The sequence below is a fragment of the Rhinatrema bivittatum genome, chromosome 3, assembly GCF_901001135.1.
Source record: "Rhinatrema bivittatum chromosome 3, aRhiBiv1.1, whole genome shotgun sequence".
Classification (NCBI taxonomy): domain Eukaryota; kingdom Metazoa; phylum Chordata; class Amphibia; order Gymnophiona; family Rhinatrematidae; genus Rhinatrema; species Rhinatrema bivittatum.
Genome location: NC_042617.1, coordinates 541,977,561 through 541,994,473, shown reverse-complemented (window position 1 = coordinate 541,994,473; position 16,913 = coordinate 541,977,561). Strand labels below are relative to the sequence as shown.

Sequence of the window (16,913 nt, the reverse complement as noted above, 5' to 3'; positions counted from 1 at the left end):
ACACTGATCTTAATAGAAATGAATCCCCAATGACCAGCCTTGTAATATCTTGGCAAGTGCTGCTACTGCTCACAAGTTTAAAACCTGTGCTATTTAACCCCTCAGTGTGTTTGTCATATGCTTAATATATGCAGATGTATTTTTCTGTGTAATTACAGTTAGGAAAATTGTGTGTGTTATGTACTAAGGATACTCTCTTTACAGATTCAAGGAAATGGATACCCATATGGCTGAAATGTCAATGCTTTGAGGTCTAACATGACCCACAGAGAAGGATTGGTTGCTATGCCAACAAGGATGAGTTGTCTGCTTGGCTGCAGAATACAATTACAAATTCTAACTAAAAGTACAGTAAAAATGAAGAAGTGTACCTGTTACCATCCCATTTATTCCTATGAGCCCATAAACACATAAGAATGAATGGGACTAAAACAAACTAACCTAATAAGATATGTTTCATTCTGGGATGTCCCCATTTCTTTCATGAGCTCTGTGAATGAAACAAAATAGCCCCATTTGTTTTTGATGTACATTCATTTTAAAATGAATGCATATCCCTATTCAGAGCTGAGGCAGGATAAGTTGGCAAGGAGTCTAGCCAAAGGACAAATCACATTACAGCATCTTATTAACTAGACTATAGCAGCTATCTGGTTCAAATGACCCTGACCCTCCCTCATTGTAAGTCTGAGAATGTCCAAGAATCTCTATAGCTCCTTTCTAGCTCTTGGCAGAGAAGGCTGTGCTACTAGAAGCTCTTACGGTGTTTTAAAAACTTATAAACTTTGAGATTTGGCACTGGTAAGAGGCAGCTTCTGCTCTTCTCTATGCTTCAGTAGTTTCACACACTCACTGTGACAGGAAAAGAGACAGTGCACTGCTGATGATTTTGATGTTTCATCTCACTGGGGGAGGGTCAGAATGGTAGACTGTGTGAAGATTGCAGTGTTAGCGATTTATTTGTCTCTATATGGACACTAGTGAGGTGAGTAATGCATGCTCAGAAACTGAAGAGTCTTTCCAGTCTGCCAGTCTGCCAGTCTTTTTTGTCTGTTAGTTGTTAAAAATTTTCTTGTATGTGGAGTCAGACAGCACTACTACATACAACACAGTCCTCAAGACTTGCCAAAAGTCCCTGGTAGTCCAGCGGGGGTCCCGGAGCGATCTCCTGCACTCGGGCAGTCGGCTGCCAGTATTCAAAATGGCTCAGATAGCCTTTGCCCTTATTATGTCACAGGGGCTACCAGTGCCATTGGTCAGCCCCTGTCACATGGTAGGAGCACAAGATGGCACTGGCCGTCCATTGCTCCTACCATGTGACAGGGGCGACCAATGGCACCGGTAGCCCCTGTGACATCGTAAGGGCAAAGGGCCATTGGCGCCATTTTGATTCATAGCAGGCCCGACAGCCCAATGGCCCGGAGGGAGAGATCACTCACGGGACCCTGCTGGACCACCAGGACTTTTAGTAAGTCTTGGGGAGGGATCAGGATGGTGGGGAGGTTGTAATACAGTAAATGTGAAGGGTTGGGGTGGGTTTTTTTCTGATTCAGATTTTTTTTTATTTAATTCGTTTTTCTGGTTTCGGGTTCAGGTTCCAGCTTCATTTTTGCTGAAAAATGATCCGTGGGAAAACGAATTTACCCACGAAGTGCCCGAACTGAAACCAACCCAAGCAAGAAAAACAAAGCTCATCTCTAGTGTGTATATGTGACACAGTTCTCCATACAGTTGGTGGGATTGTGAATGGGGGTACAGTTGCAATATTGATAAATTTGTTTTAATATTAAAACACCCAGTAGGTAATTCCCCTCAAAACATTCTATCATGTCAGGAAAAGAGAGAAGAGGGCATATTGGAAGGGTTGGCAGCTTTGGCGGGGCAGCAATAAAAAAGACAGTACTGTACCTAAATTATAGATTGACTTTTTTTAGATCCAGAATAGCAGGAGAGGAAAGCAGGACAATGCAGAAGAAATTGAAATTTGCAAAGCATGTGCCACTGCCGCCTGTTCCTCTCTTGTTTTGGAATAGGGAAAAGGTGAAAGAGTCATCCAAGACTGGCATAGCAGGACAGGAGTAGCAGAAGTTCAATGCCCAAAACAAGCAGCATGTTCCCCTTTGATTCTGAGGCAGTAAAGGCAGTATTTGCACAAACAAATGCTGAGAAAGAATGTTGTCTGGAATTCTCTGAATCAGAAGATATTGAAGAGCTAATAGCTGAAGAGAATTTGGAAAGTTTAGTCAATAGCATTTTAGCCTTTAATAAGGTGACAGGGAGATGGATGATACTGACAATGTTGAGATCAACCCTCAGGAAGAGCAGGCAATGCAAGTACAGAGTATGATAAAAGCCTTTGACATTTTCCATGGGGTCCACCCTCTATCTCAACTTCAGTGCCAGCATTGGCCTCCAAGGATGCAGAGAAGGGATTGTGGAAGAAATTCCTGATCTAGAGGTACTATGAAGTGAGGGAGGACCCACAATTTTCTCAGTATATTCACTGCAGGAAGGATATCTGGCAAGAGAAGCAAATAGGGAATCTCACAAATGCTGGTATGCAGCATCACCTGCTGAATCAGCAACCACTAGCATTGATATCAGGAGAGGGTGGCAGTTCTAGCCTGGATATCTACTCCCAGAGGAAAGGGGTTATAAAGAGGAATACATTTTCCTAAACAGATCCCTTGGCTCCTTCCAGCTGACAGGTGGCAGAACAGTTGTCCCCAGCCATGCGTTCAAAACAGCAAGTTACCATAGAGGAAATGAGGAGATGTTCTACAGCACTGTCCCAGAGCAAGAAACAGGCAACATCTAAAATAATAATGAGGAGTACTGGGGAAATGATTGCCCTTGGTGACCAGCCCTTGCAGGTAGTGGAGAACATGGGCTTTAAGCATCTGCTGCATGTGTTAGCCTCCAATTACAAAGTGCCCTCCAGGATTACTCTTAGTGGGAAGGTGATCCCCACCCTGTACAATCAATGTCATTGTTTTATGCAGGCACACCTGGTTAAGGCAGAGGGGAGCAATGTGCATTTCACAGCGATATCTGGTCCAATACAAATCTCTCCCTGACAGCACACTGGTAGGACCTGGCTAAGGCAGAGGCTGGCAGCAGTTCTAGCAGAGATGAAGCATCAGGGTGCAGATGGGCTTTGCTGCACACCCAGTTGATGCAAAGCTTCCATATCTAGTGCAATATTCTATCAGTCATAAGAAAAATGCTGGAAGGCTTGCAGCTAGACCAGAGAGGGAGGAGACTTCAGGCAGGTTTCTTTGTGACAGATTGTGGTTCAAATGTGGTAAAAGCAAGAGAATATGGGGGCTTTCAGGCTATCCATTGCTTTGCATACTTGCTGCACCTGGCAGTGAGGGATGCATTAGGGCTGAGGCCCTACAATAATGGCAATTTTCTTTCCCCAAAGAAATTGATAAAGAGGTGCAGGAAAACAGGGCATTTCCATAGAAGTGTGAAGTCAGGGCAGCGTCTTCATGAGAAACAGGAAACATTTAGGATGCCTCACAAGTGTCTGATTCAAGATGTTGGCACCTGTTGGAATTCCATCTGTATAATGCTGCAGAGGTTATCGGAACAGCAAACACTTTTGCGTGATCTGTCTCTGGAAACAGAGATAGGTGTGCATCCCCCCCTGGAGCATCATGATTGGGTAGTGATGAGGCAGCTGGTACAAATCTTCAAGCCCTTCAAGGATTCCTACAGGATCCAGAAGCGCCACATTTCATGCTGTATTCCTTTTAATAAATATTCTTGAGGAAAAGTTTCAATGAGCAGTTTTATGGACTCCTTGCAGCAGCAGGGGCGAGAGAGAATGAAACCTCTCATAGAAAACAATCTATATAAATAAAAATGTAAAATAGTTTGGACGTAATCGATAATCTCAGAAACTACTGCACCAATTGCTTTCAAATTTGGACACAACCTTGCTTTCACTTTCGGCAAGGTTCTTCTCTATCTAGATTACATAGATGTCACACGGTTACAGATAAAAACATGTTTTTACATGTGTGTGGGGAAAACAGCGACATCTGTTGGACAGACATGCAACACACGCTATCTACCTTGGGAAATGAAGCTGCTGTACTGCGCATGCGCGGGCGGGAGCGCACATCGGCCACAGCGGGATCAACATGGCGCTGGGAGGGGCAGCAGTGGTGCACGTCGCACACAGCGGGACCAACATGGCACTGGGACGAGCAGCAGCGGCAGACCGGCGGCGATATCGGGTGTGGTGGTGTCGGCCGGCCAAACCTCGACACCTGGTAGCAGCTGCGGCAGCGATCTGGTACGGCTCACGTGCACGACAGGGAGGGATCCTCGCTGACCTCGCGTCTTCGGGAGCGGGCCGCACAGAACCGCACAAGAGGGAGAGGGACGGGGGGGGGGATCAGCTGGGAGGGCATTGCGAGCATGAGGGGGTCAGAGTCAGGGAAGGAGATTCAGAGAGGATGTGCTGTCACTGACGACAGTGAGGGGAGGGAGAATGAAGGGGGCAGTGCGTGTCAGGGGAGAGACACAGAGGGGAGAGGTGAGTGTGAGGGGTGAGAATTGGAGTGGGACAGGGGAGTGAAGGGGGGGTTAGTGATCAAAGGGGGAGGGGTGAGTGTGAGGGGAGAGAGTTGTAGGGACAGGGAAGGAAAGGGGGGGTGAGTGACCAAGGGGGAGGACGATGTGTGACTGAGGTATATGAGCAAGGGGAAGGGGGAGGGGGGAAAAGAACCTGACTCTGCCACTGCAACGCGTGGCAGGCCACCACGACACAGAGGGGAGAGGTGAGTGTGAGGGGTGAGAGTTGGAGTGGGGACAGGGGAGTGAAGGGGGGCTAGTGACCAAAGGGGGAGGGGTGAGTGACCAAGGGGGAGGACGATGTGTGACTGAGGTATATGAGCAAAGGGAAGGGGGAGGGGGGGGAGAAGAACCTGACTGCCACTGCAATGCGTGGCAGGCCACCGCTAGTATATATATATGCTTGCTGCACTTTGTGATCTAGGTATGAAAGGGAGTCTCGCCCTCCAGTCCCAGCATCTCACATTTATAAAGGAGATGCTGGAAGCTAAGCTGTGTGAAGAGGAATGACAGAGGCATAGTGGGGATATAGCACAGGAAAGAGTGGCCACTACATAGATTAATGCAAGCAGGAACTGCACCTCTTAGCTACCACTTCCTCCCCCACTTCAATATGCCAAAGACCCATTGCCAGCAAAGAACCATCTCTCCTGACACAGGCCATAGTGAAAGCAGCTGGCAAGAGAAAATGCTCATCAGACCCCAGCAAATGAGACTCCATCATATATTTATATGACATGTTATTTCGCAGATCCCATTGAGAACATGGATAAAGATGCACTGGCATATTGGGTAGACAGTTCCACAGTCTTATGGGACCTAGCCAAAGTGTCTTCTCAATGACACTCATCAGTCAAAAGTTGTACCAGAGTTGATGAAAAAGCTAGTCTTTTTGAAAATCAATCTGCTTTTGTTTTGATTTCCAGAATTTCCATGTGAGCGGCAAGATGACTGAAATCACCTTGAAGATCTTGTTGCCACTTTGCCTACCTGCAATGCTTCTTATGTACTACCTTAAGTGTCTTGTTACTGCCACTTTGCCTACCCGCCATGCCCCTGATATACCACTTTAGCAGTCTAGCTGCTATCACTCTGCCTACCTGCCATGCTCCTTATATATGTTGTGCTCCACGGCCGTGGCGCCAGGAAGCCCCGGGGGAGGGCTCCGACTCGGGCCCGTGCTGTCCGCTGCAGGGGAAGCTGCCCTGCTTCCTTCAGCGTGTCTCTCCTCCACCGGGGAGATCAAGATGGCCGTGCCATGAGATCCAAGATGGCCGCCGTCAACTCATTTGCATTTAAAGGGACCTGGTCCCTTTAACTAGACTCACCTGTTTCCAATGATCCAGAGCAGAGGAAGTATATAGGGAGGCTTCCTCTGCTCATTCCTTGACTCAACATCCCATTGCTGTCTAGTCTGCTTGCCTTGGTGAGTTCCTTGTACTTGGACGCTGGTTCCTGTTTTCGTTTTGGTGTTCCTGTTTCCTGACTTCGGATTGGCTTACGGTGTTTCTCTGGTTCCTGATTTCGGATTGGCTTACGGTGATTCTCTGGTTCCTGACTTCAGATTGGCAAGCGGCGATTCTCTGGTGCACGACTTCGGACTGGTGAGCGACGACCCTCTGGCACTCGACCTAGGACCCCTCCAAGACTCCGTCACCAAAGGCCCACCTAAGTCCCAGCGGCCCAGGTCCCTACGGGCTCCTCCTGGGGGGACCGCGGACTTCCAGGGCGAAGCTCCAGTTGGCCTTTGCACCATTGCTCTGACCTCCCTAGGTCCACCTAAGTCCCAGCAGTCGGGTCCCTACGGGCTCCTCCCGGGGGGACCGCAGACCACCAGTGGTGAAGACACAGCGCCTCTCCTCGTCGCTTCATCGCCTCGATATTCGCCTCAGCCCCAGTGCCAAGGGCCAGCTGGTCCCGCCTCTTGTTCTACCTCGCCACCCGGCGTGAGAGCCTACGGGACTTCCGCAAGGTATTCCATCCTCACGTCGGCCCAAGGGTCCACAAGCCCGAGCATAACAATATACCACCATAAGGGTTTTGCTGATACAACTCTGCCTCCCTACCATGCCCCTAATATACCACCATAGAGGTCTTACTGCTACTGCTGTGTTTACCTGCCATTAGGGATGTGCAATTGTTTTAGATGACATAGGAAATATAGATGATATTTCCTATTTGGTCGCGGTTCGGGGGGGGCCCAAAAATCATAGGAAAACCAAACAAAATTTTGTGTGGTTTTCTTATTGTTTTTTGGGGGGGGGGGGGGGGTGGGGGGGGAGAAAGGGCACACAGAAAAATAAAAAAACCCAAACCCACCCCAACCCATCAGATCTAATTATTTACAATCCTCCACCCTCCCGACCCCCCAAAAACTTGCCTAAAGTCCCTGGTGGTCCACCGGAGGTCCTGGGAGCGATATCCCCCTCTCGGGCCGTCGGTTGCCACAAATCAAAATGGCGCCGATGGCCCTTTGCCCTTTCCATGTGACAGGGGCTATCAGTGCCATTGGCTTGTCCCTGTCACATGGTAGGAACAATGGATTGCCCCTGCCATTTTTTAAGATGGGAGGGTGGGGGATTGTAAATAATTAAATCTGAAGGATTGGGGTGTTTTGGTTTTTTTTCGGATCGAGATAGCCAAAAAACAAACATGGTCAGAACCACTGGAAATGATTACCGGTACGATACACATCTCTACCTGCCATGCCCTTTATATACCAACATAGAGCCTGATTTTCAAAAGTATTTATATACGTAAGACTAGGTTTTACGCATGTAAATGCATTTTACTTGAGTAAGTGGGTTTTTGAAAATTGCTACAATGGATACCATTGAATTGTCCATAGCATTTACCCATGTAAGTGCACTTTGCGTTTGTAAATGGCTTTTGAAAATTGCTATGATAGTATGTTACATTTGCGCACGTAACTCCTTTGAAAATTCACCTTTTAGGGTTCTTGCTGCTACTCTGCTGACTTGCCATGTCCCAGATGTACCAACTTAGGGGTCTTGCTGACATGTCTCTTATGTGACAACTTTGGGGTCTTACTGCTATTGCTCTGTCTACCTTACATGCCCCTTATATACCACCTTAAGGTTCTTACTGCTACCACTCTGCCTTCCACATTAGGGGTCTTGCTGCTTATGCTGTCTCTAACTGCCATGCCCCTTATATACCAACTTAAGGTTCTTGATGCTATTCTGCCTACCTGCCATGTAACAGATGTTTCACCTTAGGGATCTTGCTGCTACATGCCTAACTTCCATGCTTCTTATATGCTAACTTAGGGACCTTGCTGCTATTGCTCTGTTTACTTGAAATGCCCCTGATATACCATCTTTGGGGGTCATGCTGTTAATATGCCTACCTGCCATGCCTATTATGTACCAGTATGGGAGTTTTGGTGCCTCTGTGTTGTTTGCTGTTTGGATCTCAGCCTAGTCATTTCACTCTCTTTGTTTGTTGGTTGGTTATACTGCCGCCTGAAGTGGCAGCGAGCGGCAGCAGCCCCCCTCAGCTTGCCTAGTGGTTCCTCCAGCCCTGCTGCTTCTCCAAGGACCAGAGGATGGAGGGAGCCTGGGGGCACTACCTATAGATATTTACATTTCTCAAGGTAACTACTTAAGAGTTTTAGGCCTGGATTTTCTAAGATCGCAGGCCTATATGAATCACGTGGTACCATGGGGCGGCTTTTGCACCCAATAGCACCACCGTGAAAGGCGGTGCTATTGGGCGTGCTGCTGGCAACAATAAGGTGTCCTACCTTTTCGCCAGCAGCGAAGTAGTTCAGAGTCCGCCCCAATGCCGCCCTGACTCCTCCTCTGCCGGTGTGGACTCCGCGCCAACTTAGCTATCGTGTGCGATCCCTTTGGAAAATGACCCCCTTAGTCTGCATGTTCCTCAACCATTTCTGATCGAAGCATGAGGTGAATGAATGTGAGGGCCCTGTTTACTAAAGGATTTTTCCTATTCTGTGTCTATGGGAAAAATGCTTAGTAAATAACCACCTTAAATAGATTTTTTTTAAAATAATTGAATTATGAATGTATATGAAAGATACATGACTAGACAGTAGCAAGAATTGAAGCCTTGGTGATTGGCATTACAGCTCATAAGTTTCAAACATATTCTAATTTAACCCCTTAGTGCTGTGTTTGTTACGATGTATCCATTCCAATATATGCACATGTATATTTCACACCATGCTCTACAGTGAATCCTTATTATATGTATTTAAAAATCTTATATTATGTGACTTTCAACAATGTAGTGTTCAGCCCATTACTGCTTTCAAAAGGTTTGAGAAAGTATGAATTTACACTCTAAATCTAACATATCTGCATTATGAATGATTTTTTTCATAGTTAATTGTTCTTTTATAGAACATATGGTAAAATGAACAAATATCTTCCAGTAAAGTAAGTTGCTATTAGCTTACCTTTTTCTGCCTTCATGGGGAGTATGCCTGCAGGTTCTAGTGGACAGGAAATATAATGAAGGTCTATATGTTAGCAGCTCATAATTTTGTTTTATCATAACAGCAACTATGATAGGACATCAAGTTGTTAGTGGCAATAATTAGCAATAGAGTGCATGCTGTTCTAAATAGGACATGAAAAAATCAACATATATAAAAAAGAGAATCTTCTATCCAGAGTTGCACTTTGATGCGCCACTCACGTAACAATTTATTGTGGAAATATTGTAATTGTAAAGAAAAAACAACCTTTGTGATGGCTTAATTTTAAATCATAGTGCTAACAATATCTTTTTCTCTGAAAAAAAAATAGAACAATTTTGGAAATAATTTGCTGTATTATTTCTTGCCTTTTTATTCTCTCCTATCTGCCCTCCGTTCCTCTCTTGTGCTTATTATATTTTGTCATCAGAAATAGTAATTCAGCAGAAAGTCACATTACTACTCATCAACAATTTTTACTATAAGTCATCTAAAAGGTGAAGTAGTAGCAATTAAAATCCCCTTTACTGTAAAAGCCACTGAAGCAGATTTGAGTTTTCTGCCCTTCAATCAGCTGTGAGTATAGAGCTGTTAGAAATCTAATGCATCCTTGAAAACTTAACATGTGTACTTGACAAGGGAAAAATCACCTGCTCAAAATACAGGGAAGCATAAGTTGTGCTGTACTTTAAAAGAGAACCAAAAGAGAAATCAAGGCACTTCTGTCCTCCTGGGGTATTCCCATATATCCCCAGGTACCCAATGGCACTGGTAGCCCCTAACACATAGTAGGGTCAAAGAGTGGATGATGCCATTTTGACTAATAGTAGCTGCCAGGCCAGGTTCTGAAGGTCTCTACTGGGCCCTCCGCTAAACATCCAGGAATTTTTTGTGAGTCCTGTGGGAGGAGGCTCCGCTGGTGGGGGGGGGGGGGCAATATTTTAATAAATTGGAAGCAATGGGGTGGGTTCTGGTTGTCTTTACAAAAAAAAAAAACAAACAAAATGGGAAATTAACCAAAAAAAAAAATACAATCCAGGGGTGAACCCGAAATGGCCCACCCACGGAAAGAAAATGTAACAACATTTTTTAAGGCTTCCAACCCTAACAAATACCTACTCTCACCAAAAATGGAAAAAACATACATCAATAGACTGTCCTGAAAACTCTTCTGACAGTGCTACTGACACTGCCGCCCTTCTCTGACCTAGAAGGCACAGGTGGCAGGTATTCAGTGTCCTGGCCTCCGATACGGGGATTGGCCATCTCCGCGAAAACCAGGCTGCACTCCAGGCAAACAATTATCTGCATAAAAATTCTTCTTAATTAAAGTCTCTGTCTACGTGAGGTAATCCCTTAACAACAATGGCCAATCCAGGCTACAAGTACCCAAAAACTAAGTATATCCAATGCTACTGATGCTAGTAATAGTAGTGGCTATTTACTAAGCCAGCTTGATTAATAACAGGTAATGGACTTCTCCTCCAAGAACAAATTCCAGAGTTTAATTGTGCATTGAGTGAAAAAGAATTTTCTCCGATTAGTTTTAAATGTGCCACATACTAACTTCATGGAGTGCCCCCTAGTCCTTCTATTATCCAAAAGAGTAAATAACTGATTCACATTTACTCGTTCTAGATCTATCATGATTTTAAACACCTCTATCATATCCCTGCTCAGCCATCTCTTCTTCAAGCTGAACATCCCTAACCTCTTTAGTCTTTCCTCATAGGGGAGCTGTTTCAGCCCCTTTATCATTTTGGTTGCCTTTCTCTGTACCTTCTCCATCGCAACTATATCTTTTTTTGAGATGAGGCGACCAGAATTGTACACATTATTCAAGGTGCCTGCATGGATCCTTTTAAAAATTGTGCCTAGCTATGAGACGAGTGCCAATTTGATGTCAATAAAATGGTATCAGTCTCAGGGATGGCCATCACCATTTTGTTGTACAGCATAAAAACATTTGGCCATATAGAAAAATGGTGCCAGGCAGGCCCTGGGACCAGCACCACATTGTTGATGGCAATTTGGTGCTGGTCTCAGGGCTGGCTGGTGTCATTTTTAAATGTATGCTAGCAAGGCAGAAGCAATTGAGAATTGTTCCTGTTCTTTTCTTCCTGAAACTTCCCCATGAAAGAAATAAGTGGGGGGCCCTGGATCATTTCCCAGGGGTAGTAGAGTCAAAGGGGCCCATAGAGGCCCTGACTAGGCTTGACTACGTCCAACCAGATAGGCCCACACCTCAGCCTATTGGTTGAGAATGGGGAGAGTGAGATCCCAGGAAGGCCTCAAGAGAGCCCCAGGACTTGAGGAAATAACGATGGTGCCTGGTGCTGAAGGGGCCAACTTTTTAAAACATTGTTTTAATGGATTTTCAAAACAAAATGAAAAAAGCTAAAAATGTTCAATTTGTTCCTTTCAGAAGGAACTAAAAATTGATTTTTTCATTCTGAAAAACCATTCATTTTAAAACAATTGAATGTCATTCTTTGGTGTCTTACTGTTGACAGGAACCAGGCATATAGTCTATTGTATTTCCCAAGTCACATTAAATCTTGTCTCCATAAAGAGAACACAACAGTTGTACTAATAAAATTCACTAATAATTTCTTCTTTCATTTTTTTCTGGTGAGGGTTTAAAGAAAACATCTAGATCTTGAGGATGCTACTGCCTCTTTAATGCTATAGCTCACAGTTCTTTCACTTTTTTAAAGAAGGCCTTAACTCTTTAAAGTTGGCGCTGGCCATCCAGTGCTCCTACCATGTGACAGGGGCCGGCCAATGGCACGGATTCCCTGTCACATGGTAAGGGCAAAGCGCCATCAGCGTCATTTTTATTGATGCAGCCGATGGCCCGAGAGCGGGAGATCGCTCCCCGCGCCCCCACTGGACCACCAGGTAATTTTAAAACGTTTTTTGGGGGTTTCGGGAGGGTGGGGAGGGTTTTTTTGTTATCGGATCGGGCGCAGCTGATAACAAAAAAAAAATCGAGCCGGACGATAAAAATTTTAAGATTTTGAATCGGAACCGTAACCGATCAGATTCCGGTTCCGATTCACATCTCTATTATTTACTCTTTCGGATAATAGAAGGACTAGAGGGCACTCCATGAAGTTAGAATGTGGCACATTTAAAACTAATCAGAGAAAGTTCTTTTTCACTCAACGCACAATTAAACTCTGGAATTTGTTGCCAGGGGATGTGGTTAGTGCAGTTAGTGTAACTGGGTTTAAAAAAGGTTTGGATAAGTTCTTGGAGGAGTCCATAGCCTCTGCTTTTACTAGCATCAGTAGCATGGGATAGACTTAGTTTTTGGGTACTTGCCAGGTTCTCATAGCCTGGATTGGCCATTGTTGGAAACAGGATGCTGGGCTTGATGGATCCTTGATCTGATCCTGGCATATTCTTATGTTCTTATGTTCTTTATTCTTCCAGTATAGGAAGGATAATTTCAGATCAGGTCTAAAGTTATCTGTCTAACTTAACTGCTTATAATTAAAAATCAGCTAAGTTAACTGGATTACTTAACTCCTCCCCAAAACATCCTCGGAACATCTATTTTATATACGGCTAGATTTTAACCAGATAATGACTTATCTGGCAAACATCCAGCCAGAAAAGGGACTCAATATTCAGAATCTTGCCATTTAGTGGATAATGTGTAAGTTATTCATCTACATCTTTTATTTATTTATTTATTTATTTGGAGTTTCTTCTATACCGATAGCCGTTTGCACATCGTATCGGTTTACATACAACTAAGAACTGATGGGCATGGCCCTTACATAGAACAATAGCAAACAATGAAACAAAGATACATGGGATAAGTATGTATAAATAACAGGGACTATATAATGGAGTATCATAAACAGCTATAAGAAAACAAATTAAATATAGATTTGAAGAGAGATATAATGCAGGGTATCATGCACGAAATAGCAAGACAATGTACAAGAAACTATAATACATGGTAAAGGGATGCCTTGAAAGCAATGATACACATATAGTGAATGGATGTACCATAATACATGGTACAAGGTATGCAGTAAACAAATGCAATTATAAAATAGACAGCTGGAATTGGGGAACTTTGGAATTGGGGAGCTTTGAATATTAACCTCTTGATGTTTATAAATAGCATATATGTGAATTCTTGCTTCTGCCCAGAGGCAGGCGCAAAAGGTAAGACAAAGGACGGGGGGGAGGGGGGGTTAGAGTAGGGCTGGGGGGGGAAAGGTTAGGGGAAGGGGTGGGAAGGTCACGCTAGGGGGAAGGGAATGGGGGAAGGCAGCACGGCTCGGCGCACGCAAGGTGCATAATTGTGCACCCCCTTGCGCACGCCGACCCCTGCGCATGTTATAAAATCGGATGTACATGTGCGCTCGCTGGGTAGCTCGCGCACATGTAGGCCGCGCGCGCTTCTTTTAAAATCTACCCCAAAACTTGTTTAAAAAACATAAAGAAAATTTGTTCAAAATTACTTTTAAAAATCCTTCAATAATGAGAGGAGAAATATGAACTGACTTATTGAGAAAGCACCTCACCCCTGCAAAATGCTACAAAAACTGGAAAAATATGTGAATCAAACCAATCACAGAAAGTCAGTGCAGAAGTGGTAAACATATTGGGCCGGATTTTCAAAGCGCTATACGCGTAAATCTAATGGATTTACACGGGTAGAATGCCTTACGCGCGCTGGGCCTATTTTCAAAAGGCCCAGCGCCTTTTGAAAATAGGGCAGGGCCAGAGGCCTCAACATAGCGGCCATTTGCTGCTGTGCCGGGGATCGCGTGCTGGCCGGCAAGTGCAACTTACTTCAGCCCCAGAGATGAAGTAAATTTTGAAACAGAAGTAAAAAAAAGAAAAAGGTAGGGGGGAAAGGGTGGTGGAGGTAGGGAAGGGAACGGGGAGGTGGGGGATAGGGAACGGGGGAAGGCAGCACGGCTCGGCGCACACAAGGTGCACAATTGTGCACCCTCTTTTGTGCGCCGACCCCTGATTTATAACATACGCGGGATGCGCAAGCATGTTATAAATCGGGTGTACATGTGTGCGCGCCGGGGTAGCACGCTCACATGTATGCCCGCGCGCAGGTCTTAAAATCTACCCCATTATATACGGTATTAAAAGTCCTTACATTTTTCAACTATCTTGGAATTTTCTGCCATGGGCTAATACAGATACGACTCATTGCTGCTTCAAGTCAACAATATGGACAGAATGACTGGCAGATCTTTGACACCCCGTTTTTAAAAAGGCTTCCTGAGAGTGTCACACCTCTAAAGAATGTCTCAGGCAGACCAAGCACTGGTGCTTAAAGCTAAACTCACCTGGCCCAGAAACAGAAGACAAGGAGATCAATTAGGACAAAATCAATATCCTTCCATAGAACTGCCTTTTAATAAACATTTTAAATGATTCACTGCCCCTCATAAAAGCAATTACCCAAGACTGTTTGGAAAGCAGTTATTTATTGCTTTACTAATTCATGAAAGGCAGAAGTTCAAATTAATAGCCTGATCCATCAAGTTCTTGTCCAATAGACACAGGATGAGTAGAAAGCCTTAATGTATAGGGCTGCTTGTAAACCCATCCTATCATTAATGTAAACATGTTAGTCTTATTTACTAAATTTGGTATACTAATTTTATAGAAGCATAAGACAGCCTTCTTTAATATTTCACATATATGAAAAAGAATGACATGCTAAAAACTCTTGAAGGCCATCTAGCACTGTGCATTTGATTTTTCATGAACTGAAAAACAGAATGAAACCCCTAATTTTCTTTAATTAGATAACATAGCAAAATGAGAGAAAAAAAAAAAGAAAAACCCCAAAAAATTGAGCTTTCCTTTTCATTTTGGAATGCTGCCGCCAACACCACTCCCCACCCTCACACACTCTCCTTCCAACATTCAGAAATTAAACAATGGAAAATTCGCTTCCAGCATAGCTTACCCCAGCTGTGGGGTTCCAGTAGCCCAAAAGGGGCAGGAGCAATCACTTAGCTGGGGTAAGTTATTTTGGGAGGGAATTCCATTGTTTAATTTCAAAGCGCAGCTGGTTGGCACCTGTTGCGCCAGGAGGTGGACCCTTGGCCTAGTGCAGGATTGGTAGGCTCTCTGGTCAGACCCAGAGAGCGCCTACCACCAGGAGGCGGAACACAAGAGAAGACAGAAGCTATAGCTGGAGCTTCGCCACTAGCAACCCTAGGTACCCCCGGGTTCAGCCATTGGATACCTGGGCCGCCTGGTCTTAGGTGGGCCTCACGGGATCTCCTTGATAAGCAGTTCAGGGGTGTGCCCACAATGGTCAAGGGTGCGCAATCAATACTCAGGCCAGAAGTCCTGGGTGCCTGAGAAGGCCAGAAGAGAGTCTCTGAATGTATAGCAAGGATCAAGGCCAGATTCAAGGAAGCATGGTCAGCCAATGCAAGGGGCAGAGCCAGTAATCAGTCCGTGGTTAGTCAGGCAAAGCAGGGGTCAAGTACTAGGAGACAGTCGGACATGGTCGAGTACAGGCAGCATGCAGACGTGGTCATAGAACAGGCAAAAGATCAGAGGTAGGCAGTGATCAGGGTAGCAGAGTTCCAGGCAGAGGTCAAAAAACCAGGCACAAATTCAAGGAGAACAGCAGACAGATGAGCCGGGGAAGCAACTAAGCCCAAGGAAGGGAGAAGTTGCTAAGGCAACTCCTGAGTGTCAGGAGCCACCTTATATAGTTCTCTAGTGGTGATGTCATCGGAAGGGGCCGACAGTTCCGATGCGCCATGGGCCCTTTAAAAAAGGGGGAGGGGCACACGCACGGGGCTAGGGAGTTGCCGAGAGGAAGTCTGCAGCGGCTTTTCCACTGCGAAGCAAGGTCGTGCAATGCAGGGGAAGGCTGAAGACGTACCAACACATGCCAAAGCACCTCTCCTACCCTGCTGTGGAGCAAAGCAAACTCCAGAACAGAGAAAGCGGGCAGGTAGGAGGGGCTGGTGGCAAACCCCATGACCTGCCTTCACAACAGTACCCCCTCCTCAAGGGCCCCCTCCGGAGGTTTCGAGAAAGTTGAATGCACATCGAATGGTGGTTCTTGGCTGGAGTACCAGGTTGCACCCCTCTCAGAGTGGTCATGATGGAAGACTATTCTTGGTAGTCTTGAAGGAATGGTGGAGACATTCCTCTTTTGTTCCTCCAAATGCAACTGAGTCTGCAGATTCAGAACCTCCTCTTCCTTATAGGCCAGGAGAGACACAAAGCCATTAATGGCTTGCTTGTGCCCCCTCTCAAGCGTCTCAATATCAGCCATCTTTTGTGTCAGTTGCTCTTTTAGATGATTGAAGACTGTTCCCAAGACGGATCTCTGAAGGGAGGAGGATTGAGTTTGAGTCTCCTGGGATCTCTTTTCTGGAAGGAGAGGATTGGGAAGAACAGTTGCTACGGTTAGGGTCTGAGGTGGAGCCGCCGTTTTCAAACAGGAATCTGAACCTTGTGGACCCCAAAGAACTGAACGGCCGGTGGTCCAATCAAGGTATGGTTGATGTCTCTGCAACCAAGGCAAACCCAGGATTACTGGGCTCACTGCTGTAGGTAGAACATGAAGAGAGATGAGCTCCGAGTGATCTTGGTTGATCTTCAGAGTAAGGGGTTGAGTGGCCTGAGATATCACCCCAGGGAGGATGTCCCCGTGGACCGAAGAGAGAGCCAGAGGCGGCATTATCGGACATGTGGTAATCTGATATTGATCTATGAGATCTTGTCGAATAAAGTCTGCTCCTGCGCCGGAGTCCACTAGGACCTGAGTAGAGAAACTGATGGAAGGTATCTCCACTGAAGCAGGCAGCAGTAATAATGGTGAAGTCATGGTAAGACCAAG

At 45.4% G+C, this 16,913-nt stretch overlaps 1 protein-coding gene across 1 annotated transcript in view; it reads right to left on the bottom strand.

The window, feature by feature from the left end:
• LOC115088647 (neurofilament heavy polypeptide-like) overlaps positions 1-16,913 on the bottom strand; it is a 611,587-nt gene that overhangs the window by 21,975 nt on the left and 572,699 nt on the right. The window contains exon 79 of the mRNA XM_029596909.1: positions 9,029-9,064. Within this exon, the coding sequence (XP_029452769.1) occupies positions 9,029-9,064 (36 nt within the window). The remainder of the gene's footprint in view (positions 1-9,028; positions 9,065-16,913) is intronic.